The sequence below is a fragment of the Vigna radiata genome, chromosome 8, assembly GCF_000741045.1.
Source record: "Vigna radiata var. radiata cultivar VC1973A chromosome 8, Vradiata_ver6, whole genome shotgun sequence".
NCBI lineage: Eukaryota > Viridiplantae > Streptophyta > Magnoliopsida > Fabales > Fabaceae > Vigna > Vigna radiata.
In genome coordinates, this window is record NC_028358.1 from 12,450,183 (window position 1) to 12,477,344 (window position 27,162).

At 34.5% G+C, this 27,162-nt stretch overlaps 1 protein-coding gene across 1 annotated transcript in view; it reads left to right on the forward strand.

Annotated features, from left to right (window-relative positions):
- Positions 1–26,764, forward strand: part of LOC106770235 (glycinol 4-dimethylallyltransferase-like) — a 54,463-nt gene extending 27,699 nt beyond the window's left edge. Inside the window, exons 5-12 of the mRNA XM_022784772.1 lie at positions 25,161–25,242; positions 25,341–25,423; positions 25,535–25,636; positions 25,843–25,938; positions 26,017–26,088; positions 26,168–26,266; positions 26,514–26,618; positions 26,723–26,764. Coding sequence (XP_022640493.1) covers positions 25,161–25,242; positions 25,341–25,423; positions 25,535–25,636; positions 25,843–25,938; positions 26,017–26,088; positions 26,168–26,266; positions 26,514–26,618; positions 26,723–26,764 — 681 coding nt within the window. The remainder of the gene's footprint in view (positions 1–25,160; positions 25,243–25,340; positions 25,424–25,534; positions 25,637–25,842; positions 25,939–26,016; positions 26,089–26,167; positions 26,267–26,513; positions 26,619–26,722) is intronic.
- The last annotated feature ends 398 nt before the right edge of the window (positions 26,765–27,162 follow it).

The window sequence follows — 27,162 nt, forward strand, 5'->3', positions numbered from 1 at the left end:
TGCGAAGCGAGCTTCATCATCGGCGGTGTTTCCGGCGAGCATTGTGTCCGGATTTGAACCTTTGGTGCCATTTAAGGATGTTGCTAATGCTGAGACGATGAACTTGTGCGTGAAGGTGCTAAGAGAGTGCGATGCACGAAGCTTGCTCGTAATTGGGTGTTGATGGAGAAGATGACGGCGACGGAGAACTGCTATGGTTGAGACACTGTGGTGGCCGGATTTGGGTGACGGCACGGTGGTTGAAGGAGAAGGATGATACCACAAAATTTTATTTTAAATATTTTTTAAACTTAAAATCAAATAAATCCACCTCATCATGTGACGTGATTATTAAATGACACCTCAGCATGCCACATTGCAAGAAAATTAATGTCGTCTACAACATTTAAAACCAAGGGTTTTATTGACTCAATTTTATCAAGATAAGGACCTAAATGAGAACTTTCAAAATACGAGGACCCAATTGATACAAATCTGCATAAATAGGGACCTCCAAACCTATTAACCCTAAGTTTTATTCAAGTAAATAAATGACTAGAATTACTACAATGAAATTATAATAATTATTGCTCTTTTATCAAACAAATTTTATATTGGTAGATGAAATGTGATATGCTATAATTTAAAATTCTTCTCACTTTTACTAATTGCATTTTTATTCTTCTTTTAATTTACACTTAGTTGACTCTCTTGAGAGTCAAAAGTTGGTTTTAGAGATATTATGCTTGGTTTACATTGTTTTGCAGGGTCAAGTGAGACGCTGAGCGCCAGAATGGTCCGCTGAGCGCTCAGAGCGATTAGAGGGAAACCACTCAGCGGCAAAACTAACCGCTGAGCGGTCAAAGCGGCAAAAGGCAAACCGTTGAGCGGTGAACTTAGGCGCCTGGGCGGTTGTCTGTTTTTATTAGCTAGATTCTGTAATCTTTTTGTTATCTTTTTGGCCTTATATATAGCCCCAGTGCGAATTAGAAGGGGATTCTTTTGGCAGAGAGAAACGTCCAGAGCTATTCCACACACCTTGGAGGAGGTTCCTTGGATGCTTAGGCTATAATCTACCAAGTTTAGGATTATTTCTTCCCATTCTTTCATCATATTTCATCTAGATTCACCATGATTATGGTGAACTAAACCCTCATGTTGTTGGGGAACAATGTAATCTTTTGAAACTCTCATATATTCAAATTCTTATTTTTTTCATATGTTTGTCATATACTTATTTATCAATTGATGGGTTCTCATCTTTGCTTTAATGCTTTTATTATTTAACTCATTCATTAAAAGTTGTTTGTCTTTATCGATATGGGGATGTACGATAATGTCATGAACTGGTGAGAAATTCCTTGGTTATGCTAATACCGCCTAGGGATAGGGGTAGGACGGTCAATTGTATTTGCTTCCGATCGAATTGCATTATTGGTTACTAGGGGAGGCTAGGGATAGCAAGCTGGTAATTAATAATAGGCTATTTTCACCAAGGGATTGGGTTAAGGGTAGACTAGAAAGTTTGCATGACAATTGGATAAATAAGTGAAGTAAATAAGAAGAGTAGATATATGAGAGTGGATAAGATGAAATTGTAAACCTCAACAACACCATTCATCCATAGTTTCTTAAACCAATTGAATCAACTGCATTTGCATGTTTGTTTTTGTTCTTTGCATATAACCACCAAATTAATTGTTTTCTCAAGTCTTACGCGATTTGTTTACATGAAAATTAAGGCCTAAGAGTCCTTTGGGAAGAACGATATTGGGTTTACCAATTATATTACTTGATAACGATCTGATACACTTGTTAGTGGCTTAACACTCTATAAAAGAGAACTTCAATAGTAATAAGTTGTCTCCCCCGACTTTAATACACAGGCCCTTAGGATGTGTAATGTATTTCAATACTTAGGACTTCTCTTTGCCTTCCATGTTCGACTCAAGTAGTAATAGGTTTATTACTTATGTTACATGGAGTGTTGTTGATTTCGCTAAGTTTACCTTTGTTTGGCTTGTCACAGAACATGGCCCATTTTCTCAACCATCGTGCATGGATGTACGATCGTTGTTATAGCGGAAGGAGAGGTTTGAAGAAATCTTTTGTCATCGGAGTTCAAGAGTTTGTGGAGACGGCTCGACGATGTCAATATTATGCTCTTGATGGAGGGATTTGATGCCCATGCATCAAGTGCGAATGTACAAGGATTTTGAAAGATGAAGACGTTAAAGTTCACCTATACCAAAAAGGGTTCATGCCTAAATACACAGTTTGGACATTTCATGGTGAAGAAATTCCTTCGACCTCCAATGCAGTTGAAAATCAGCTTGCATCAGGTTTGAATATTGTTGTACATACATCTGAGATAGATCAATTTGCCTATATGCAAGAGATGGTCGACAATGCTCTTCGTCGACATGCCGAACAAGAAGCAAACGATAGTCATGATGAAGAGTCTCCAAATGAAACCACTCAAAGGTTTTACAAATTACAAACAGAGGCAAATCTAACTGTATTTGAAGGTTCATCTGAGTCAAAATTGTCAGTGTCCATTAGACTCTTGGCTGGTAAATATCTAATTGGAATGTTTCCAATCAAGCAGTGGATCACTATACAAAATTGATTTTAGATTTGACACCACCAAACAATTCTATTCCAAAGAATTCTTATCAAGCCAAAAGATGTGTTTCAATGTTGGGATTGGAAGCCAAGAAGATTCATTATTGTGTTAATGGATGTATGTTATTCTATGATAATGACAGTGGGAAAATGATGCATTGTTGGTTGAATGCAAGTTTTGTGGCTCTCCTCGATATCATACGATGCATGCAGGACAAAGGCAAAAAAAACCAATTCCCTTAAAGTCAATGTTCTACTTGCCCATTTTTCCAAGATTACAAAGAATGTTTACTTCAATGCAAACATCACAACACATGACATGGCATGATGGTAACAAAATTGAAGGAGTTTTGCGTCATCCTTCTGATGGTGAAGCTTGAAAGCACTTCAATCGTAAACATTCGTCCTTTTTTAGTGAACCGCGTAACATGAGACTTGGTCTATGCTCTGATGGGTTTACCCCATACATTCAGGCATCTGCATCACCATATTCATTCTGGTCGGTGATAGTTACCCCATACATTCAGGCGTTTGCATCATCATATTGTCAATGGTCTGATCCATCTAGGAATGGAACAAGAGTGGATCCTAGGTATAATATTGTAGAAATTCAAATGACTTCAAGATATCAGCCATTTGATCCATTTATTCTAGCTCTTAATGTTAGACAAGTTTATTTTGTCCCATATCCAACATTTCGCAACATTGACAAATGTGGTTGGTGTGTTGCAATACAAACCAAGCCTAGGGGTAGCATTGAGTCCAATGATGTCGAAGACGATATCCTTTTCCAAGTTGATGAAATGACACATGGAAATGAAATTATTGAAGTTGGAGGTGTTTCTGCATTGCAAGACTTCGATGGTGATTCCGAAGAGTTAGAAGGACAAATACAAGAACATGAAGAAGAAGGAGAAGAAGAAGAAGAACTTGAAGATGATGAAGAAGACGACGATGAAGATGATGATGGTTATAATGATCATAGTGATGCATCAAACAACGATGACAATGAGGATGACGAGGAAGATTGAATTAATTAAATACTTGTATTTTGACATGTGTACAATTCAAGATTAAATAACTTAAATAATTTATTAAATACCAATTATGTACTATGAATTTAATTGTCGATTTATTTATATACTTTAAATTGTAGTAATGTCAGGACAAGAGCCTTCACGCCCTCACAAGGGCAAGACGGTAAAAAAGGCTAGGAAGGCCAACTACATTATTAGATTCCTTCGACGATACCATTTGCATGTGTCAGTACTCCACCAGACGTTGGCTCCTCACGTCCACCACCCCTTTCTACGGCGCCTACACCTTCTGCCGGGCCCACACCTCCTACTATAGGGCCCACTCCTTTAGTTGTAGGGCCTACACCTCCTACTATAGTGCCCACTCCTTCAGTTTTAGGGCTCACACCATATATTCATCCCTCTCCTATCCCCACGCCATCTTCTATACCATCTCCAGATGTACACCAGCCATCTACTGATCTTGTTGATCCTACTGATTTGGGTGATCCTGTTCCTTATGATCGACCATTCATTGAGCCATGTCGAAAAGGGTAATACCATATCTTCTTCTTAGTCTTGTATTTTGCATTAAATTTTTGGTCTTACTATGTTTGTACATTCATATTTCAGGTTTCTTCCTTCTAGAGTTGCTTCACAGACCATCATGGGGAGTAATCCCTGACGACGACAAAAACCTGTTCTAGGAGAGATTAAGGTAAAACATCGTGTTACTTAATCATCTTGCATCACCATATTGAAATAGGAATTTCATTTGCTTTATTTTAACATTATCTATTGTAACAGCAAAAGGTGCAGTGGGCAGTTGAGCATGAGGCTCAAATTCATAAAAACTTTAACATGAAAGCATCTCAGCAATTGTCAGAAATGTTTAGAGATGCAAGGATCATAGTACAATGCCCTCATTAGGTGGGGGATCACATATGGAATTCATTCCTGGCACATAGGAATACGCCATAGTACCGCATCCAATGTGCTACCGCCTAGAAAAATAGGACTTCAAAAACAGGTGGTGTGCTGCATACTGGAGTATCAATCACTACACATGAACATGCGATCCGTATGGTATAAATCTTGATTTTTTTTTCTTATCAATAACTCTATAACATCATGTACTTTGAAAGTAATATGTGTTTTTCGTATATTTTAAAATATTACAAGTAGCGAAACGTGGACGAGCTGTTCATGTCGATGAGGTCTTTAGACAAACTCATATTCGTATGGGGACTAGTGAATATGTTGATGACAGGTCTCACAAGACCATTGTAAGTAAACTTTTTAACAAACATTCAATTTTGTACTCTTTTTTTTTCACACTTTCAAATTCATGTTACTAACGTTTTTTATCTTATTTAATAGGAAGATATTTCTACGAGATTGACACAGGCGAGATCAGAGGGGGGATCTGGTTTTGATGGTAACTCTAGAGTAGATGCATACGAAGAAATGATAAGGACCCAGTGTTGGGTTGATACCGTCGGGGGAAAGAAGAAAGGACGACAGTGTGGGGTAGGACAACTTGCCTCTCATTATAGTGCTGGAAGAGGAGGCATATTTAGACATCAACCATCTACCTCTAGCACATTTGACCCCAACAATGTCGTTAGTAAAGACGCTTATGATTCACTTGTAGCCAGATTTGAAAATCTAGAAAATTTGGTTAGGACATTGGTACCTCAACAAGGACATACCGCCCCATCATCATCCCAACAGCCATGCCCACCTCAGTAGCCATGTCCACCTCAGTAGCCTTCCCAGACCACATCTGTGCAAGACGAAGATCATGATGATTCTGATGATCCTGATGATTATGTAGGGTTTTGGTATTTAGGAACTTTTGAAAACATTTATTTAGGTTTTCCTTTTTAAAAAATTTGTTTTTGAAACTTTTCAAACTTTAAAGTTATATTAAAGTTAGTTTTTTATTATCAAACTTTGTTTTGTATTTAGGAACTTTTGAAACTTATAATGATTGAAGTTTTCTTGATGAATGTTGAATGATTGCATTTAAATTGCTTGGATGATTTGGCTAGCTGAATTGATGTTTGGGATTGATTGTTTATTTGCATTAAATTGATGTTTGAGATTGATGTTTAGCTGTTGAATTGATGTTTGGCTGGTTGGCTGAATTGTTTATTTGTAGGTTTTGGGTATAATGCAGAAGGAAATTGTACTAGAAAAAAAAGTGCTCATTATCGACGGCCCCAAGTCGTCAGTAAATCCTACTCAAACTCGCGGTGCATTATCGACGCCTCAAGTCGTTGCTAAATCAATCAATTTTCGCCTAGCAGTACCGAGGGCCTTTGCCCCTCGGTAATATCGACGGCCATCAACCTTCGGTATTACCGACGACTTTGAGGTCGTCGGTAATACGAAGGCCAAAAGGTCGTTGGTAATGTTTTCGACACGCATATTACCGACGACTTTTGGTTGTCATTACCGAGGGATTTTGGCTATGGGTAAATCCCTTCTTTTGTGTAGTACGTCCTCTTCCTGTAATCACAATAGGGCAACCACAATCTTCACAAGATTGAGAGAAGTAGTCGATCACGTTCCAAACACCTCTGTTTGTAGTATGATCAATCTGTCTTTCAGCACAAACACTTGCTCTTCAAGGAACCACTAAAGAATGATCACCACGGTCTTCTGGATGAGTTCTTAGAGCTTAGCACGTTCTGCAAAATATGTAAAGAATCACTGAAATCGTTAAAATCAGAAAAGTCTTTTCAGAAATCAAATTTGCATCTATATATAGTTTATCACAACATTGATGCTCCTCTAGTCGATTGTGCTACTAATGCAGTCGGTTCAATGCAAACAGTTATAACAGATAGCAACAATCAGACCAACTAAATTGATTTCACATTTAATGCAGTTGACTCACAATTAATGCTTGGTCAAAGATATAAAATATAGCCATTATACTTCCCAAGCATTAATAGATTTTCAAAACAAAACTAACTAAGTCGAATGGCTTGCGCACATAGTCAACTAAGTCACACTTTAATGCAGTTTTGAAAAAATTTCTTTGCACAATTGTTCACAGCACACTTTGAAAAAGTTTATGCAAAGACGCGAGTTTTAATCGACTTGCTTCATAATGAAGTCAACTTAAAACTGTTGTTTTGCGACATAAAATAAGTTCAACAAAAGTACATGTGGTTTTTCTTTTTCAAATCAAATGTTATTCAATCATAGATAATATCTCATGTAGAACATAGTGAAATTGAACACAATGACAGAATCAACACAAACATGTTCTCAAGTAATTATAAACATGAAAGTATTGAACATGTACACATATCAGTACATGTGTTATTAATAATGTGTTGTCATCGTAAAAAACCAAAAACAATGTGAGATTGTAAGGTCTAGCTAAACTAGTGCTTCCCTTATCAATAATCTCAACATAATCCTAAGGCATCCATTGATATTTATTTGGAACCTTTGATTGATGATTTAAAGTATTTGTGGAGTAGTTGTAAGACCCGGATAAAATAAAAATAATGTTTTTATTTTTATTTTTAATATTTTATAGTAAATATTAATTTACGTATAAAATTTAATTAATAATTGTTTTGATTTTAATATTTTGAAAATACCTAATTATATAGAAATATTTGTATTATAATTTCAATGAATTTAAATGGGTTTAGTGGTAATAGATTTTATGTGATGTGTGTGGTGATTATCTTTTCACAATGGAAAATAATATTTAGAGAAAAGCGGTTTTTATTTGAATGTGAGATATATTTTATGAGCATGCAAAATATTTTACAGAGACACAGAAAACATAAATTTAACTAGGTTTATTATTTTTTTCTTTCTGGTTTTATAAATATTAGAGATAGGGGTAGAGAATATTATAGAAGGTTGCGCCGTTAATATAGTGTTTTGGGTAGTACATTAGGATAAAATTAGGGTATTCTAGGGTAAGTTCTTTAGAGAAAAACCGTGAAGAGAGCGAAGAGGTGGAGGGACACCGGGCTGCTAGTAACTCAACGAAACTTGGTTGACATAGCTAATTTCTGGAATCCAAGTAAGAGGAGTGACTAGAGTATCTATGTATTAGCTTGTATGATTATTTTCATTTTCTCCTCTGTTTTTTTCTTTACCTTGTGATGGAGACAGTGTGTGTTTCACCGGGCATAAGGAAGTCTTGGCTGGGTAGTGTGATGGGTTGCGTGTACTGCATGGATTCCTTGTGTTAGGTTACGGAGGGACGGGTTGAAGCTGGTCATTAATTAGAGATGAAGATGAAGGAAGATGAAGGTTGGAAGTGAGTGTGAGTTTTGGGGCTGGCGGTGTGAGTGTGTTACACGTTCAGAGTGGTGGCAGTTATGTTGAGCGTGAACCTTGGGGAGGGGTTAGGTTTAGAAGAGTGAGGTTTGTGGTGCGTTAAGGGTTTTGTGGTATTGATATTGGTTATTGTCTTGTAGGGTATAGATAGTGTATAAGGGGTCGGGTTGTGTGTGAGAAGAATTGAAGGGAGGGTTTGTTTGCTAGAGAAAAAGGAAAACTGGTATGGTCCGTGAGCAATGAGATGCAAGGGAATAAAGGGAAAGAGGAGAAGATATAACGTGATATTAAAGTGAGGGAGTTTTGGCTTGTTCATGATATGGTGAGAAAAGAAGAAGAAAGAGATGTAGGATTGGGTTAGGATACTGGGAGTGATATTTGCATGGGAAAAATGGCAGATTTCAGTAAGGAGGAATTTAGGAGTAGCAGTCGTGGTTGCCGCAAAGGATGGACTGGGTGGTGTGAATGTTTGAAATAAAATGGGTTGATTGGCCTTGAGATTGTAACCAGCATGAGATATATATTGTTTGAGTTATTGTCATCACGTAAAGGTTAAATGCATGGGTATATTTGTATTGGAAAACGTTGGTAGGTAGGATAGTGGGACCCACGGTTTAAAAAAAATAAATTTAAAAAAAAAAAAATTTAAAAAAAAATAAAAGGAGAGTAAGAGGGGAGTACAGGACCGTAGGTTTATTATAAAATAATGAAAAAAAAATGGATATTTAGTATTGATTGGTCCACGATATTAAATAAAGAAATTTAGATTTAAAAAAAAAATAAGGGTGTTGTACTAGGTTGCGGCAGTACGGAAAATCATGATTAATATAAATAATATATTATAGTATCTTTATTCCATTTTATAGTCTTTGAATATTATATAAAAATATATAACTTTTACGGATCATTGGTTATTATATAATATATACTATTTATACAAATTATTATATAATGGATATATAAAGCTAAAGAAACTTAATATGGTTAAGTTATATTTAAACTTTTAGTAGGAATACTTTGTTGGTAATATAAGTTAAGGGATGGTACGAATAAGTTTTCATAATTTAATATGAGAGATTGAAGGATTATTATGTATCTAAAATAAATTATAAAAGTTGAATATTTTATGTGTGGTAGTGATATTTAGTTGTAGTAATGTTATATGTTTCAGTAGTGATTTATTTGTTGTAATAGTATCTTTACAAGATGTTGTAGTGTTGTATATGAAATCGTATTTTTATATGGTGTAGTAAAATCTTATGTTTGATGAATTGATGTTTATCATTGAGATTTTGAATGAAAAGTATTGAGATTGTGTTTAAATAGATGATTGGTTCTGTAATACATAACAGTGAGGATGGGTATTGGTTTGTGATCGGTGAGTTAATATATAGTATTGAGACTATGCATGAAAGGTGATGAGCAGGACATGTTGAACATTATGATGAGGGAGCATTGTATATTTTGAGAATGGTGAGATAAACTTTATGATTGTTGAACAATGCATGTTATTGAGAATGTGTACTGAGTTGTGTTGTGGACATGAAACTATGTTATTTCCTTGTACTGTCATCGGTCATGTGTGAGCTTTTTGTACTACGCTACGTTAAGAATGTGATGTGTTGGACTCTCGTTTATGAGATAGTGATTCGAGTGTCACTTCCCTCTGTGCGGGGAGGTGGATGTCTCGCCCAAAGGGCTTTTCGACATTTGGTCATGACGACACAATATTAGAAAACGACATTTGGTCATGAATGGTTTGGTTGTGATGTTAATGATTGTGATGGAATAAATTGTATGATTATATATACTCTGTAGTTAATATAATTACTGTGTATTGTGTGTTATGATATTTCTGGTTGTTTGTAGTTTTTACCTACGATGATCGTACTTGTACGAGAGTAGATGTCATTGCAGATAAGACAGGATTGAAGTAGCTGACGAGAGAGTTGGGATCTTATATTTTGGGATGTTGATTGAATCTGTTTAAAAGTTTTGAGAATTGGTACCTTTATTGTAAAGGAATTATTTCATATTTTTGTTTGAATAGACAATACTTATAATTTTGTTTTTACTTCCGCACTTTAATCAAATAAAGTTTGATTTTTCGAAATGAATGTTTTATAAGAAAAGTTAAAAAAAAGAAAATTTCCACCATGACATTCTGAAAAATCAGGGTGTTACAGTAGTATTTGGACATTTGATGTTTCTAGGAAGCAAAATTTCCTGATGAGAGTAGCTTTGATGTGGACTATTAATGACTTTCCCACATATGACATGTTATCCGGGGTGAGCACGCATGGTCGATTAGCAGTTCCGCATTGCATGGAGCACACAAAGTAATTCTTTGTTCCTTATGGTCACAAAAATTCTTAGTTTGATTGCCATCGAAGGTTCTTATGCAGTGATCACCCATTTAGGTGAGACAGAAAAGCTTTTCGCAAAGGCCAAGTTGAAACAGATATGGCCCCCCCTAAGCTCACTTCATCACAAATCTGGAGAAGAGTCCAACATCTTCGAAAAGTGATTGAAAGTGGTGTGATTAGGATTGAAGGGTATGAGGAATGGCATAACTGGACTAAGAGGAGCATTTTTTTAGATCTTCCATATTGGAAAGATAATTTGCTAAGACATAACTTGAATGTAATGCATATAGAAAAAAATTTCTTCGACATCTTCAATACAATAATGAATGTTAGTGGCAAGTCCAAAGATAATGACAACGCACGAAAAAATTTATCTTTATATTGTTCACGAACAGACTTGGAGTTAAAGCCACTAGATATAGGTAGGTTGTTGAAACCAAAAGCAAATTACACATTAACAAAAGACAATGCTAGAATAGTATGCCGGTTGGTTAAGGACCTTACAATGCTAGAAGATTATTCTTCAAACTTGGCCAGATGTGCTAATATTGAAAAGGGAAGCATTTAAGGTATGAAAGAGTCATCATTGCCATGTATTTATGGAGACTTTAATTCCTGTTGCGTTCAGTTGTTTGCCAATGCATGTCTTAAATCCACTTAGAGAAATCAGTCACTTTTTTAAAGATTTGTGCTCCACGACACTCAAGGCAGATTCGTTGAGGAAGTTGGAGGAAAGTATTTTAATCATTCTTTATAAATTTAAAAGAGTATTCCCGCCTGCATTCTTTGATTCAATGGAACATCTTCAAATTCATCTTGCTTATGAAGCATTGCTTGGTATACCTGTGCAATATAGCTGGATGTATCCAATTGAAAGGTTTATGGAAGAATCAAAACATATAGTAAAGAATAAAGCCAAAGTAGAAGGATCAATTTGTGCAGCTTACTTGCATCGTGAGACAACATACTTTTGTTCACATTATTTCAAGAATTTCATGTTGTCGTCCAACAATGTTAGGAATGAAACATAATGGCAAAACAAAACATGTCACTCAACATTGTCCGTGTTTCGACAACTTGGTCGTCACGTAGGCAAGGAGTTGAGTCATTGGTTGACTGATGGTGAATTAAACTCTGCCCATGTCCATGTCTTGATTAATTACCGAAGGGCGCTGGGTGTGACACCCGGGCATTGACGAGGGCGGGGAGTGATCGCCAGTGCAAGAGGAAGAGGAAGAGGAAGAGGAAGAGGAAGAGGAAGAGGAGGATTTCTATTCATCCCTCACCAAAACCTACTATTTTATCCACACCAGACCCTGTTCTACAGCCCACACCAGATCCTACTACTCTTCCCCCACCTGCATGTCTTGGGACACCTATAGATCCTTCTTGTATACCATCATTATTGTCCATACCGTCATCTATTGAGCATCCCCCACCATCTGTTGATTAGGATTCGACTGGTGATGTTGTTGTTGACCTTGCTGTTACTGATCGACCGATGATTGAACCTAATGGGAAAAAGTAATACCGAAACAAGTTTGTTACTAATTTGTTTGACTTCTATACCATCGTTATTGTTAATTGAAATGACTTTGATGTATCTATATGCAGGTTTGTACCATCTAGAGTTGCTTCTCAAGCCATCACAAGGTCTATTAAGCAACAATTTCTAAAGGCTTGGCTAACACGGGGAGTAATACTAATTGAAGAGAAAAAACCATTTTAGGAGCGATTTAAGGTTACAGTTTATAAACATCATTCTGTCATTTACTATTTCATCATGTATGTTTAATTGAGATGCAACACATACTTACTTACATCATTTTTGTATGAATTATTGTCATAGATGAAGATTCAATGGTTACCTGAACATGAAGATCAAATTCAGCGCAATTTCCTCATAAAGGCATCTCATAGGCTCTTTGAGATGTTTCGAGATGCAAGGATAGCAGGAGAACGCCCGTATTGGGTGGGGGAGCACATTTGGACCTCCTTATTGGCGCATTGGAATTCGCCAGCGTACCGGACAAAGTGTACAATCGTCCAAAAGAATCGGGCTTCAGAAAAGGGTGGTGTTTTGCATACAAGTGGATCGATTACCGTACATGAGCATGCCATTTGTATGGTACATAGTTTCATTCAACACTTATCCATTTAGTCATATAACTTATGTAACTTTAATTTTAATGTACATATCAAACTTTATATTTTGTTATAGGGAGCTGAGTTAGGACGAGTTGTGCATGTTGATGAGGTTTTCCGCCAAACTCATCTTCGAAAGGGAACTGACCAGTTTGTTGATGAAAGGTCTCGAAAGACCCATGTAAGAAAACACTTGTAATTCTAGTCTTCGTTCATAACTTTGTGCTTTTCATTGTATATTTTACTAATACTTTATAATCATCTTTAACAAAAAGAATTCTCCACTAGACTTTCACAGGTCAGATCTCAGCATGAGTCATGTCCTCAGTCATCCCAAGAACCAAATGATGACGATGACCTTATTAGGTCACAGTGTTGGATTGAAGGTTTTGGTGGCAAGAAAAAAAGGAAGAATCTATGGGGCAGGGCAACTGGCTTCAAATTACATTATAGGTTAAGGTCTAAAGCACCAACCTTCTTCCTCCCAGCGCCCTGACGAAACCGTTGTTGTCCTGACGTAGCAGCTTCAAACACGTGACCGGGATAATGAATTGAGACACGAGTTTACCAATTTCAAAGAACTAGTCATGAGATTGCTTCCCAAGTTTGCAGTGCCTCAACCCTCTCAGTCACAAGCGACACCAGCCCAGCTTAGTCCAGTTCATCCCATACCAGTCCAGCCTAGACCATTTCAACCCACACATGTCCAACCTATACCAATCCATCCAACTTTAGAGCCTCAAAACAATCAACAGGAAGACGGAAATGATGATGATCATTATGGATTATTAGATTTTATGGTCTATGAACATTACTTACATTATTAGTATTTCTTATAACTATAATGAACATTTTCTTGTTTAGCTTCACGGAACAATTTGCCATCTAATCCTAAAATTACATTATTCGTTTTATGAACTTATGTTTGGTTTCTTAACTTTATATATATATATATATATATATATATATATATATATATATATTTATTTCTTTTGAGTTTGTATTCTGTTGAGTTTCATTGGTTAGATGGAGATTGTATTGTTTGGAAGAATGTTGATTGTACTGTGGGTTGCAAGTTCTTAAATATGGTTATATTGGAGTATTGCAGGTTTATGAACTGTGAGATCAACCATTAATAACATGTGTATTGCAAACTGCCAGGAAGATACCGACAGCTCTACCGAAGGAAACATCCTTCGCTAATTACTGAAAGAAACATCCTTCGCTAATTACCGAAGGAATCATCCTTCGCTAATTACCGAAGGAACCATCCTTCGCTAATTACTAAAAGATATATCCTTCGTTAATTATCGACGGACAATCCTTCGATAATTACCGACGAACAGTCCTTCGATAATTACCGACGATCACTATCCGTTGGTATTGTTACCGATACAAGTTTTTTCGACAGAATAATGTCTGTCGGTAATCTGTCGCTAAATGATGATTATCGACGTAATATGTCTGTAATTTACGAAATATGACCATCAATATTTCCTGCCCTTGTTGTAAAGTACATTACAAAAATACATGTTGACAAAGTCTTGCTAAACCTTTACGTTGTAAATTTATTAGGACAATGATATTTTAACAATTATTTGACAATAGATTATGTGTCACTATTTTATTAGTTTATATATTTCAAATAAACCAATCACAAGCTACCACATAAGCGATTCTAAAAAAATTTAAAAAAAAGTTGTTAAAAATAGTTTTTCCAATTTATTAAAATCTAATTTACTACATCCTATTATAAAAGTCTTTTAAATTTATCTTACGTCAGACTGTTCTGTTTGATTTGATTATTTTGTAATTGTTTGCCGGCGAAATGTTGGCTATCATGTGCGGCGTGATCATTTTCTATGTACCATTCAAATTTCATGGAATCTTTTGGCCTATAAAATCTCCTATCCCTATCTTCTCTTGTAAAAGGGTATCTCTACGTTCGTATCTGTTCAATAGAGTTTAGTGTCACTCTCTGTGATCAGTTTCCATGGCTATGACACATCTAATATCTTCTCCTAACGTCTCTTCACTGACAACTGGTATAATTATACTCACTACGATCTATTTTGGTTCATTATTTTCTGAATAATACGCATGGTAACTGTAGGTGCAAATCTTGGGGGCACAAAACTCTCCTTCAGCAGTATTTACTGTGAAAGTATGTCTCATCACTTATACTCTTTTCCTTCAACTATAACTTTTTGAGTATTTCACTCTAACATCTTCATTTGATCATCTATTAGGTGGAAAGTGTTAATAAAAGGAAAGAATGACCATTAATTATCTTTTACAACATAATATAATTAATTTAAGAAATATTTTAAATAGTAAAATTATTTTTAAATGCTTTTACTAAATAAATATTTATGTTGGTCCATCTTCAAATAATGACACTAACAAACAAATTAGTTTTCTTTATTTTGCTAGTAATGGTAGAAAAATACATATTGACATACATTAGATATATGTTGTAGGGAAAATAGATATTTAATATATATATATATATATATATATATATATATATATATATATATATATTTTACAAAATCCTATTAATTTTAATAATCTTAAGTTACTTCAAAATATATTTCAGAAAACAACAATAATCAAAATTAATTATTTAATAAATGCGTATGTAAATTTTAATTTAATTCACAATATTTTATTTTATTTACAATTGAGAAAATAAATTTTTTAAAATAAACTATATATCGGTGTACTTTACTTTTAAATGTATTTATTAAAATGTATTTCACAAATAAAAATTATGATAATGATAAATAATTTAAGGTAATAATGTTACGAACGTGTAGTTATATTTAAAATGATGCAACATAATTTTTAATTTTATATTCATATTTAAAAATTAAGAAGTACAGGATTTTTTATGGAGACAAAAACTTTAAAACTGAAGAAACATATAATCATTTATAAATATATGTGATATTATAAATTTAACTAAAATAAAAAATAAAGTATGGGAATATTGATTTTAGGCTAAATATAAATTTTAATTATTATTAAAATGTTATAATATAAGAATATACTATTTAAAATTATTTTTGTTATATCGACTTTTCACAAATTATCTCCCAAAGTATTTTTGAGGATAGGATTGAATATTGTAATAAATTATTTGCGAAAGGTTGGAGCTTGAACTTAAGAACCAATCGGGAATTGCCACGTGGTCATATTTTACTGTTTTATAATTATAATACTATAATATTTATTATTATTTTTATTATTATTATTGGTTTTTCTTTTATAGAAACCTATAGTTTTTGTTGTGCATGCTACAACTTTGAACACTTTGTACATTAGGTTGTGGTGGATCAAAAGCTTCTAAGCACAATATAAAAGCTCAAATACAATATAATCCTTTGAGGTTTCAACTATCATCTTTTAATCACCATTACAAAAGCATTCAACATTGTGCTTTGAAAGCCGTGACTGTACCATCTTCTGAGTCAGAATCCGAACCTTCCAACTCCAAAAACATTGTCGACTCTGTCAAAAATTTCTTGGCCGTTTTGTACCAATTTATTTACCCTTACGCATTGTATGGTCAGGTAAGTACGTACAAACTTTTCCATCGTTCTCGTAATTAATATTCAAAAGTTATGCTTAATACTACCTATTTCGATAACTAATACCGTTGTTGTTTTAAATTAACTTAATCTGTACATTACAGGCATCAGCTGCATTTTCTGCGTCTCTCGTTGCAGTAGAAAAACTATCAGATATATCTCCACTGTTTTTTATTGGTTTGTTGCAGGTGAGACTCCAAATATATATATTTTTTTAGAAGACTATTTAAAATTACCCTTTAACTTTCAATAAAAGACATTCTTTTGATTTTTTATTTTTTTTAACTTTTCAGGCTGTGTTACCTCACTCTTTTGTGGTTCTTTACGTTAATGGAGTGAATCAATTGTTTGACTTTGAAATAGATAAGGTATGAAACTTACTAATAAGATGTTTACTGACGTACTCCTTTCTTTTTATCAATGGGAGCATCACCAAATTACTCCTTTCAACCCCGCCACCAAGAAATACGTCCTATGGAGAATATTAATGTAGTGTATAACTTGCGTTGCATATTCATTGACTGAGAAGGCTATAAAATAGCCGTACGTGTACAGATGCTATACTGGACCAAATAAAAACCAAACGAAATAAAAACATCTGAACTATATAAACTTATTCAACAAAACTCTCTTATAAAATTAAGAAATTATGAAATTACGTTCTTTTCCATCCGATCATTTTTCTAAACTTTCTGAAATAATGTTATAGGAAATGATTTCATGAATATATTAGTTATTTGTTTCTCAAATGTTCCAACTTCATGCTTTCTTTTATAATTTTTTTTTATAAAATAAAAACAAACATCAATATACTTGTTTCTTTCGTGATTTACTTGGTTTTTTGTCAACTCGATTACTGATTTATTGTTTACTTGGATCAATACTTTCTCTTTTTGCATCATTTCCAAATTGATTTATTCAACTTCACACGTTGATAGTACCACAACACGCTGGATTGCACATCATCTTTGCCTTTCTCGGTATATCCTCAACATACATCCTTTGAGACACAAAGATCCTTGCCAAACTTTGGTCCATCCCCAAACCTAGAAAATATATCATGATGCCTAGATTTGTCATTTTGTACTCCTTCTTCATTACTTTTTTGAATTCTTCATCTAGCTCGATTTTGCTTCCCTTAAAAATAAAATCATCTATATATAAGGCAACAAATAACATACCTATCATATGCTTCTTTAAGTATAAAGCATGTGCATATGAACGTTTGTCATAATCATTCTTCTTGAAATAAGTGTCAATTCTCTTATTCCAAGCTCGCGGGGCTTGCTTCAAACCATACCGCTTCTTCTTAAGCTTTAACACCTTCTTTCCTTCTCCTCTTCTAATGTAACCCATGGATTGTTCTACATATACTTCCTCTTATAGAACTCCATTCATAAATGCAAAATTTACATCCATTTATTATATCTTTCAACCATGTTGTGCTGCTAGTGAAAATAATAATCGAACTGTTTCCATCCTTGTTAATGGTGAAAATTCATCATAATCAATTCTTTTCTGTTGTTTGTAGCCCTTCATCACTAGTTCGGCCTTGTAGTGCTCCACCTCTCCTTCTACATTGATCTTATTCTTGTACACCTACTTCAAACCATTTGGCCGAGTTCCTATGGATAAATCAATCAGCTCTCATGTTTCACTTTTTCCAATTGTGCTGATCTTCTTATCTATAGCTTTCTTCCATCTCTCATCAAGCATAACTTATTCAAACTCTACACCTTGTGCACCTTCCAACATACATACTACATGTACCTCATCAGTGGAGTTATAAATGTCATTTAGACTCTAAGATCTAGGCTGCATATAGTACAGGCGGGGGAAACGACAACGGTTGTTTTCGTCCTTTCATATTAAGCCGCGGTAAAAAGTCTGGGACTTTATGCCGCGGTTGTAACCGCGGTAAAAAAGATGGGGAATAGACCGCGGTTCCTAACAGAACCGCGGCCTAAACCCCTGTTTTTTTAAAAAAAAAAAAATCGTAGCATTATATGCCGCGGTTCGAACCGTGGTAAAAAGTCAGGAATAGACCGCGGTTCGTACCACAACCGCGGCCTAAACCTTATTTTTTAATAAAAAAAAGTCTAGCCTAATATAGCTAATGATTCCTATGATGGAATCCTGATAGCTTTCTAATTCCTAAAACGGCTAATAACTAAGGAGTGAGATAATAAAAGATAAGATCTTGACCATTAAAGGGACAAAAATATTGAAAATTACATATGCCTTTAAATATTGAAAATTACATGTCCGTAATAAATTAAAGGATTATACTATCTCAATAAAATGACATAGCCTCTTAACAACCATGATAGACTTTTCTTCTTCTACGGTTAGCTCGCAAGGTCCAACCATGTCAAATTCCTCTCTGTAAAATCATATTTATTTAAGATAATGCAGCAGAATTATTAAACAAAAAAAATCTTGTAAAATTAGTAATTTCTTAACATTATTTGCAACTTTATACTTATTTCATCATAACATCAAATCAAATTATATATATATATATATATATATATATATATATATATATATATATATTTATCAAATTTCTAAGAATTCATATAAGCAACTATAAAATGTATCACAATCAGCAGAAAATTGTAATCACTTCAAGCAAATTAAATCTTAAAAAGAAAACATTAATGAAAATAAAATCATAAAAAAAGAAATTACATCACAAGGTGTTGCATTTCAACAATGAAAAATGGTTGGTTCAGTAACAAAAGGATTGACTCATTCTCATGAAAATAACCTATATAGGTTCATATTCTTTTTCACCATGCTCATTTGTGATCTCTAGGCACCTGGTATTGTCACTTGAGCTCCTGTTAACCATTGTCGAGTCCTCTCCCTAAGAAATCATGCATTTTGAAGGCGTCTCGTTTGAATCAACCTAGTTTTGTTCACTATTTTCATTTACTTGGGCATCTCAACTTATAAGACTCTTGCCTAAAAATGGGTTGTGCAACTTGTAGGATTATGCCTGTTCATTATAACAAATGAAAACATACCTCTTGCTTTTGTCATCAAGCTTCGTTTTGAGTTAACTTGGGACATGTCCATATGCTTTACTACCGAAAACTTTGAGATGCTTGACACTTGGCTTTTTTCTGCTTCAGGTTTCTTGTGGTGTCACTCTATCTAGCTTGGAATGTAGACACCTATTTTGTACATATATAGCACATTGCATAACCTATTGCTAAAACTCCTTTGTCATATTCTTCCCAAACCATATCAAGAATGGTCGTATTTTTCCTTTTTACCACGCCATTTTGTTGTGGTGAATATGAAGTTGTTAGAAATCTCCTTATCCCTTGTTCTACACAATAATACATAAAACTTGTAGATATAAATTCACCTCCCCTATCAAATTGTACTACTTTAATAAGCTTGCTAGTCTCTTTCTCCACCATTAGGTTGAACCTTTAAACATTTCAAATGCTTCTAATTTCTTCTATAAGAAATACACCCAGGTCCTTCGAGAGAAGTCATCTATGAATGAAATAATGTATTTCTTACCATTGAATGAACTAGAAGAAATTGGTCCACACAGATCGATGTGTATTAGTTCAAGTTTCTCTTCTACCTTGTACATAGCCGAGTTTGGGAACTTCATTGTTGAATGTTTTTTAGCATGCATTCTTCACAAAATTTCTTCTTGAATTTTATACTAGGTAGTCTGGGTACTAGTTCTCTCCTTGACAGATGGGTCAGACTTCCAAAATCTTGATGTCCAAACCGGAAGTGTCACATCATAGCTTAATCTTTCATGTCTAGTTTCAAGCACCTCTCCTATAAGATCTCAAGTCTAGTTTATACTTCAAATATAGAACTTGATCTTTGATTAAAACTGAATTACCTTTTTCAATTAACTGTTGTCTGCTTAAAATATTTTTCAGCCTTAAACAACACAATTTTCATCAGTTGGGATCTAGATACCACAAAATGCATCTGCTGATTCTCGAACACCTTGGTTTTCTCTAGCTCGGCTCCAGACACCATGGAATGCATATGTTGAGCTCGAGATACCTCAGAATGCATATGTTGAGCTATAGAAACTTTGGCCTCAACATCACATAGTTCAGTCTCTATATCAAACAACTCGGTCCAACTTGTACTAGCTCGAACAACTCGGTTAAGAAGCTTTCTGAACATAATAAAATCCTTCCCTCTTCCTCATCTTCTTTTGTAAGAAGATTTTTTTCACCTTTTCTTCCAACTTTGAAAATTTTTTCTATGTGGCTGACCTTCCCTGAGATTGGGTATATTTGTAACAAAGTTGATACATATGATATATATGCTCCATCTTAAGGGGTTTTTAGGGAATTAAGTGTTATGTAATATAAGAAATTAGGATGATTGATTCCTAATTATTAGCAGTATTTATTATGATTGATTTTGTATTATGATATAATTCCATTTTGTGTGATCCGCATTACACACATAATACATTAAGAACATATCCAATTCTATAGCCTCCAATATTGTTGTTACTTCTAGGCTTTGGCATCTATGACTTGGTCATGTTGTAGATTTAAAGTTAAAGGTATTATTTACACAGCTTCCTTTTGTAACCTTCCAAAATTCATATCCTTGTAATGTATGCTAATTTGCTAGACAAACGAACCTTCCTTTTGTTTCTTGTACGACTAAATTGTCAGAGCGGCTGCAGCAGAATTGTTAGCGTCTGCAGCTTAATTGTTAGCGTGGAATAACAAACCAAGAGGGTTTTTAATTCAAACATGTGCCTTTTAATTTCTACTCAATTTATCTTACTACGCAAATAATAAATATAAATAAAAGAGTAAGGTTGAGAGAAATTTGCACAGATGAATTTTATACTGGTTCGGATCTTACCAATCCTACATCCAGTCGCTTATCTCAAACCGAGATAAATAGTTCACTAAGCACAAAACAATTACAAATTACAATCACAAAGAAACAATTTGAAAGAGTTTAGAAACCACCTCTCTTGATACCACAAGAGATGAACCTGCACCTCCTTTGAATCTTCACAAAGGATGAGACACCTCCTCCGAATACTTCACGAAGGATGAAACACCTCCTCCGAATACTTCACGAAGGATGAAACACCTCCTCCGAATACTTCACGAAGGATGATCCTCTTCTAAACACCTCCTTAGACGTACCAAGGATGAACCAGCTATTCCTCTGTCACCGTTGCAACACTTCATCAGCTCCACAGACAAGAGTTTCTCAAGCCGAAACAGAACACACAATTCACAATTATTTTTGAGTTCTAAATTTATGAGTTGTTGTTGATGCATAAAGAGAGCCTATATATAGACTCAAGCAAATACTCTTCCATTCTTCGAAATTGGCTATTTAACGCATTTAATCGATTAATATTAGTGTTAATCGATTAAAATGAGTACAACGGCTAGTTTTCAAAAGTAGGAAACTCCAACGGTCACTTTTAATCGATTAAAATGAATTTTAATCGATTAGCTAATAGATTAAAATGAAATGAATTTTAATCTATTAAAACAGCAAAAGTTGAGTTTTCAGCTTTTACTCGTTTTAATCGATTAATACTAGTTTTAATCGATTAAAACAGTGCGATTTTGACTCTTAACACTAATTACAATGTATGAAAGTACATGGAATCAAAACCAATGAAAATCTAAGTCCTAAACAATAAACTACAATTATTACAAAAGCTTTTTACAACAAAAATAAGTCTTCAAAGGATCTTCGTGTATCTTGATAAATCTTGCCTTGATTTGGGCATCATCAAAACTTCATCTTCACCATTTTGCTAACATAAATCAATACAAATCTTTGATCTTTTACATGTTGATATTTGGGGACCATGTTCCATCACCTTGAAAAGAGAATTTCTAATCAAACAACATGTGTTGAAACAACTCAACAAAATTGTATAGTTGAGCGAAATAATCAATATGTGATGAATGCGACTAGAGATTTAATGTTTCAAACTAATTTACCAAAATTTCTTTGGTTCTATGTTGTCATCCATTCAGTTCATCTCATTAATAGATTGCCTACACCTTTGCTATAAAAAATACTATAAACAACAACCTGACTTAAATCACTTAAGAGTTTTTTATTGTTTTGCCTACACAACCACTTTAGGACATGGACGAACTAAATTATCATAGAAGGACAAATTTTTTTTTTATCGGATACAAAGAAGGGACCAAAAGATATTTGTTGTATTATATTTAATGTAGACAAACTTTTGTTTCTAGAATGTTTTTTTTTATGATACTTCCTTTCCTATTAAATTAATAGTTAAATCTGATATGACTTACCAAAATATGCCAAAACCAATTTGTGCGAATACTTCCCTTTTAAGTATATATGACTATTTTTTTCAAATCCAGAAGAAGTAGATGACCTAGATCATACTACTGATCCAACATTACACAATGCTCCACAAACACCTTGGAACTTCATGCAACAAAGACAATGCCCACATTAGTTCAAAGATTATCACTACTACCTATCTGTTGTTTGCAATACAAATATGTCATTCGGTAATAATCCTTCTTTTATTTACCAACATAAACATTACCGATGGAAAAATTTGTCGGTAAACCCATCGATAATGCATAGGCTTTTCCTGATGAAACAATCCTTCGGTAAATCCGTCGGTAATGTACATGGCTTTTACCGTAGTAAAAATCCATCGATAAATCCATCGGTAATGTATACGACTTTTATCGGCGGAAAAAAAACTCGTCGGTAAAGAGAGCGAGAATTTTCCTGCCCATTATTTCACTTACCGATAGAAATATTCGTTGGTAACATCCGTCCATAAATGAAATATACATTACCGATGAAAAATCCATCGATAAATCTATCGGTAAAAAGAGCGAGAATTTTCCTGCCCACTATTTCACTTAACGACAAACTATTCGTTGGTAACATCCACCGGTAAATGAAATATTCATTATCGATGGGAAAATCCATCGATAAATTGCATCAGAAATGCACAATTCCTCTCTTTCTGCGAGACAGAGTTATTTATTCTCAGTCTCTGGCGTGCTTCTTCATTTGTGAAGAATACTTTCTTCCTCTCATCCTCACAAAAACATTTCAACAACTTCACCAACAAATTTCTTCATTGCAAAATGCACCACAGCGAGCGTTGTCGGTGGCCACCCATTGCAACGTGTCGTCGTCATTTCGTTAGTCGCCAGTAACTCAGGCGCAACCAGATTTGAACCGACGTCCACCACCACGGGTTGTGATACGGTCCTGGTCACGGCAAATCGGAGAAGATTGGAGAGACTAAAGCAAACACGTGGTTGGAAGAGATGATGCAGCAGAATGAGCATAAAGGTCTAGAAACCCTAGGTTTCGGTGTTGGAGCGGAAATAGGTCGAACGAACCCTAGAAGGAAGGATTGTTCGAGGGAGGATCTAGATCTGGTGGTTTAGGCGGCTTTAATCGGTGAAATAGGCCGATTATTCGGTGGAAAGGTTAGAATCCGATTTCAATCGGTGAAGATGAAGGGAAAAGTAAAAATCAACCGATCAAAAGGTGAGGGAAGGCTAGGAGAAGGTGAATCTGGAGAATGTTTTGGTGAGAAATGACTTACGGAGGCTGAGCCGTGAGGAGGCTAGGGTTGCTGGCTGGAGACGCTCTCGAAAGAGAGAGACGTTGATGAACGAAAATGAAGAATGGCCTTCTGTGGAGTTGGTTCGCGAGAAATTAACTCGCGTGGTAGCAGACGTACTGTGGAGGGACGCGTGCCAAGCTGGGAGTGACGAGATGGATGCAACGGAGGAGTGAGAAAGTCTGGTAATAGAAAATGAGAGGAAAGGCAATGTGATTGGAAGGTGCCTGAGGAATCCCTTGGATTCTTCAGCCTTGAGTTTCAAGGAATTAAATCTGGAGTATACTCAACAGAAANTTAATTCAATTATCTCAAAAGTGCATACAAGAAGTGTAGGCATGACTATTTATAAGACTAAAAGTCCCACATGCCTAACACAATACAAAGTACATAAAAGAAATGCTAAACTAAAGAAATTGGGCTTGGGCCCCGCGTATCAGGTTGCTTCGAAGGAGAAGACTCTATCTCCACCGCGTCCAAGACATGCCGAACCAACCTCTCCTACTCCTTGCTGACCACCAAAACCGAGACATAGGAGAAGAAGGAGTGGCACCTCCCCTCCTTGCATCAACAACCACAGGAAAGAAGAACAAAGGGAGAAGATTTTTGCACTCTGGAAAAAGGAAGAATGACCTTGCATCTTTTAAGTTTGAGAAAAAAAAGTGCTCTGGACCTTGAATTAAAATAAAAGGAAAAAGAAGGAGAACGAGGAAGAAGATGAACCAGATCGCAATATTTTACCGACAAATTATTTCATCAGTATCTGTCGATAATTACCGACAGATTTTTCTATCTGTATCCATCTGTAATTACCGACAAATTTTGCCTTCGGTAATTACCGATGGAACAAGAAAGTTCGTCGGTAAAATTTACCGATGGACTTTTGGCCATAGGTAATCTGTTAAGTATTTTAATTTACGACGAATTTTACGCATTACCGACGAACTTTGACCGTCAATTTTTATTGAATTGTCAATAAGTAAGGATCGACTATTCAAGTATTAATATTGTATTAAATGCAAAGTGATTTTCTTCATTTGATGCCAATTCCTTCTTCTCCACAAATGACCGATATGTTTACTACGACTCTCCATCCCAAAGCTTTCACACACTCTGTCTCCAAGTTAGTATTGTTCATAGTATCGCTTGAGGGGTGTATTACCAACTAAATATCTTTTTGTCTTATCCAATGCCTAGGTGTAATGTTTGATACTTTTTGTAATATAGTGTAATTTCTTCATCCTAATATATATGACCTTGCTTTTCTTTAGAATACAGCACATTAATCAATGAAATATTTTTTTTTGTGAGGTCTATGAATTCTATGAAGTCCCTTTACAGGTAGAAAAATAATCCCTTTATAATTTCGAATCGGAAGTCTTCCTATAATTACCACATGCTTTGATAGGTTAGTGAAGGCATGTAACTTTTATAGTGTACAAACCTTTTGGATGTTTGTTAGAAGTAATCTATGTTACATGTTTTATTGCAGATAAACAAACCGTATCTTCCATTGGCTGCTGGCAAATTATCCTTCAGAACTTGTGCCTTTTGTTGCCTTATCCGCAATTTTGGTGCCATATAGATCCATCACTTTTTAGAATAAAAGATTTTAAGATTAGATTCATTGAAAATGGAGAATTACGGTTTTATTCTATTTTACAGGGTTTAGGGTTTAACTTGATGATAGGTTCTCCGCCATTGATTTGGAACTTTGTGTTGTGCGTTGCATTATGGACTTGCTATTCAGTCAATGTGAGTTCTTTCCAATGGCATTTAAGCTGAGTATTATGTTTTAAGGTATACGTATTGGTGCACTGAGTATTCTTTTATATATATATATATATATATATATATATTCTGCAGTTGCCTTTCTTACGATGGAAGCAATATCCGATGATGGCATCATTAGTCACGATTGTTACTTGGGCATATATATTTCCAATTACATACTTCCTTCACATGCAGGTTCTGTCCTACCACTATATCTTTGCCTTTTATAGATCTTAGTTTTGAATGAGCATGTTTCAACTTATTATCAGTTTCAAAGAATAATAACAAATCTTCATCCCAAAGATTTTTGGGTCAGTTTCATTTGATATACAATCAACCATTTGGATCCACCAATCAGAAATGGATTTACTAAATTGCTAATTGATGTAACAAATGTTCAGACGTTTGTGTTCAAGAGACCAGTTGTGTTTACAAGATCATTGATTGTTTCTCTCTTGTTCATGAGTATCTACACTACTGGTTTAGCATTAGCCAAGGTAATGTTTTTATTTTCTCAGTACATGTATTCATTTTCCAACATCAATAATCTAATATCTTATATTGGATTTATGTAGGATATACCTGACGTAGAAGGAGATATAAAACATGGCATTGATTCCTTCGCAGCACGTTTAGGCCAAAAAAATGTATGTTTCTTAAATTCAATATTTTCTTTTGGTTATCTTCTCTTTGTATAATATTTGATTGATTCTAAATCTTTGATAGGTATTTTGGATTTGTGTTTTCCTCTTTGAAATGGCATTTGGAGTTGCTTTCTTGGCAGGAGCATCATCTTCATCTCACTTTTGGATTAAAATTCTCAAGGTAACATATTTTTATTATATTATATATAGGTTGGACTTTTATTAGGTATGCATAATTTATTTGTTTTTTTTTTTTTTGCAACATGTAGTTTGATTTTGATGAAATTTATTAGGTATGCATAATGATCGTTAAAATAAGCAATATTTTAGTACAAACATAGGTTTATTGTTTTTTATGTATCATTATAAATAAATATAAAGTTATTTAAATTTTGAATAAAATTTAAACAAAATCTGTTAAATTTTAGTGTCTTGGAAATGCTATTCTTGGTTCAATTATGTGGTACCAGACCAAATACGTAGATGTGACAAATCCAGCTTCCGCTAGATCCTTCTATTCCTTTATCTGGAAGGTAATTCTTCTCTGAAACACTGTTTCCATTTGAGTAGTCCAATATCCATATTATAATAAAGGAAACATCTAATAACGTAAGTACTTATGTGTTTGATTTTGCAGTTGATGATGGGCTCATACGTTCTCCTGGCTTTAATTAGATAAAGTTTAACTCAAGATTAAACAACGTTTGCAACAGAATAACATAGAAAGCCTTCGCATCTAAGTTTATTGAAGCAATAAAAATTACACATGTATGTGTTCTCTAGATCTGATGAGTTTTGTATCAGTAAGTTTTTCTTTATTTATTTTTTTTAATTGTGTGAGGATTTTCAGTATATCTATATCGAGCATTATCTCTATAGACATAGCTTTCATTAAAGGAATAAAAAAAAATACCAACTTGTTATGATATGATCACCCTAAAGTATATATGAGTGCTAGCATATGAGCTTTTATATCCACTGCAAAGTTATTTTATAAATACACTCAATAAAAAATCATCTTCCTAAAATATGCGTCACGGAAGTACATGTCTTTCATTTTATATATGTTGGTATATG